Genomic DNA, 2,332 nt, shown 5'->3' on the forward strand with positions numbered 1-2,332 from the left:
CTCTTGCCTCAGCCTCCCGAGTAGCTGAGACTCTAGGAGCCTGCCACACTGCCTCCCTAATTTTTCTATTTTTAGTAGAGATGGGGTCTCACTCTTGCTCACACTGGTCTAGAACTTCTGACCTCAAGCAAACCACCTGCCTTGGCCTCCCAGAGGGCCAGGATTACAGGCTTGAGGCACCATGCCCAGCCCAAACTCTTAATCCTCAAGAACTTTTAGATTTGTGGTACAGACCTCAGGGATAAAATGAGTTAGAGCTGTCATGTTAGTGGAGAATATCAACTAGGTCAGAAACTTATTTTTTGTAGTTTTTTTTTTTTTTTTTGGCTGGGGCTAGGTTTGAACCCACCATCTCTGGTATATCAGGCCGACGCCCTACTCCTTTGAGCCATAGGCATCGCCCCAGAAACTTCTTTAATAAACTCGAACCTTAGGAATCTGCACAGCGATGTATGACTCTCCATACCTGGTACCAAGACTTCTTTATTTGAAAGCCCTGGGTACAGAGGGACAGACTCTTTTGCAGTTTTGCAAGAAAGTAGTACTTTCCCACTAACATGTGTTAAATAGAAGGAGTAAAATCACGCAGAAGGATAACGAAGAAAGTTACTTTAGATTAAAAATAAAAGTTTTATATTCACCAAATGGCACTATTAGAAAGTAGCTTAATATCTATATTAAGTAGCCTTACCAAAATCTAAGATAATGTGACTACTTTTTAGTCACTCAGCTATGTTATTAAAATATAGTTGCTAAAAAAAATATACAGTTGCTGTGTTTTTTTAGTAAAAGAACTTCTTAGCTCGGCCAATCTTCCTATTCAATTCCCTTTAAGATGCTCTGTAAAAATTCTCTGTTTGCACCACCGAAAACCTGCTGGATAAGACAAGGAAGCAGCACTCTGGGTAGATAAAAGGTGATTCAAACGGTCCAGGAGTTTGGAAGACACTGACATGTCCAGAGATCCTGTAAAGTTTCCCTGAAAACACTGGGACTTCAAATGCAGGGTACAATCTAATAACAAGAGGTGTGACTCAGCTACTAGGAAGCCTCCAACGCTTCTGGAAGAACACACAAGCTTGTACCTACAGGCTTGAAAATCACAGGCTGATGACAATCCCAGCTATTTGAATGGCAGTCCCACCCCCAGTGCATCTTTCTGACCTCATTTGAATGGGAATATATACAAGAAACATAGCAATAGGCTAACTTACACACACACACACACACACACACACACACACACATTTCACATTTGGAAGTCTGGCTACATTCTATCTGGAATGATGAGCATTCAGCCACAGAAGACATCTTTGCAAAGCACTCTGGGAACAAATGTGGAACTTACAATGTAGCAGGGCTCACAGTAGGCTTTCTTTTCCACGGCATAGAAGGGCTGCCCCCTGAGCTTGTTGTTGCAGATGATGCAGGTAAAACAGTCCACGTGGAAGACCTGATCCATGGCAGTGCATCCTGTACCTTCCCCAACTACATTTTCTCCACAGCGAGCACAGCGGCCTGGAAGAACAAAGGGATTGATTATTAGGAACAAACCAAGGTAGACTTCAATCCTTCTAAAGACAACATGGTGGGGATAGCAGATCCCTAAGGTCAGCAGCAACAGAGCCACCACTACAGTCCTCACTGCCACTAGCAAGGTCACCAGCACAGACACCACTGTCCTCTGTACGGCCAACACAGTGGGAATTCTACATGAATTATTTGAGGACATTAGCCCCCTTGGCCTGAAGTCTAACAGTAAGTAACAGCAGAACCCAGGCCTCTCAGATGTCACAGGCAAGTACAAGAACATGGTTAGGATGCTTGGAGTGGAAGGCCCAAGCTGTGAACAGTCCAGAACCTTCCTGGAGATTCTGTGCATCCAGTTATGATGTGAGGGAACTGGGTCCACACTCGAACTTTAATTCCTTTCACAAAAGTCCTGGTTGTAAAATCTCTGTCACCACAAGCCCTCAGTGACAGGCAGAGGACAAGGTAGACGGTGTTATTTCCAGACTGCTCTCACCGCAAAAAGTTCTCTCTCTTATTCAGCCAGTATGCTTCCTCCTCCTCCAAATAGTTCTAGTTCTGTCTTCTGGGGCCTCATGAAACAAATCTCATCCCTTGGACTTGAAATGCTTTATGACAGGTGTCCTCAAACTACGGCTTGCAGGCCACATGCAGCCCTCCGGATGTTTTTGCTGCCACTGCCTGTCCTGCTTAGCAGCCTACTTGTCCCAGGGCCCGCAGTCCGGCCCTCCAATGGTCTAAGGGAAGGTGAACTGGTCCCCTGTTTAAAAAGTCTGAGGACTCCTGCTTTAAGATACCAAAA

The 2,332-nt window shown here is 44.9% G+C and overlaps 1 protein-coding gene across 7 annotated transcripts in view; it reads right to left on the reverse strand.

Moving 5' to 3' along the window:
* Window positions 1-2,332, reverse strand: part of LPP (LIM domain containing preferred translocation partner in lipoma) — a 686,984-nt gene that overhangs the window by 107,191 nt on the left and 577,461 nt on the right. For all 7 annotated transcript variants that reach the window (XM_023514821.1, XM_023514815.1, XM_023514819.1 and 4 more), the window contains one exon: window positions 1,349-1,518. In XM_023514821.1, the coding sequence (XP_023370589.1) occupies window positions 1,349-1,518 (170 nt within the window). The remainder of the gene's footprint in view (window positions 1-1,348; window positions 1,519-2,332) is intronic.

The sequence above is a fragment of the Otolemur garnettii genome, unplaced genomic scaffold (assembly GCF_000181295.1).
Source record: "Otolemur garnettii isolate 467f Iridium unplaced genomic scaffold, OtoGar3 scaffold00060, whole genome shotgun sequence".
Classification (NCBI taxonomy): Eukaryota; Metazoa; Chordata; class Mammalia; order Primates; family Galagidae; genus Otolemur; species Otolemur garnettii.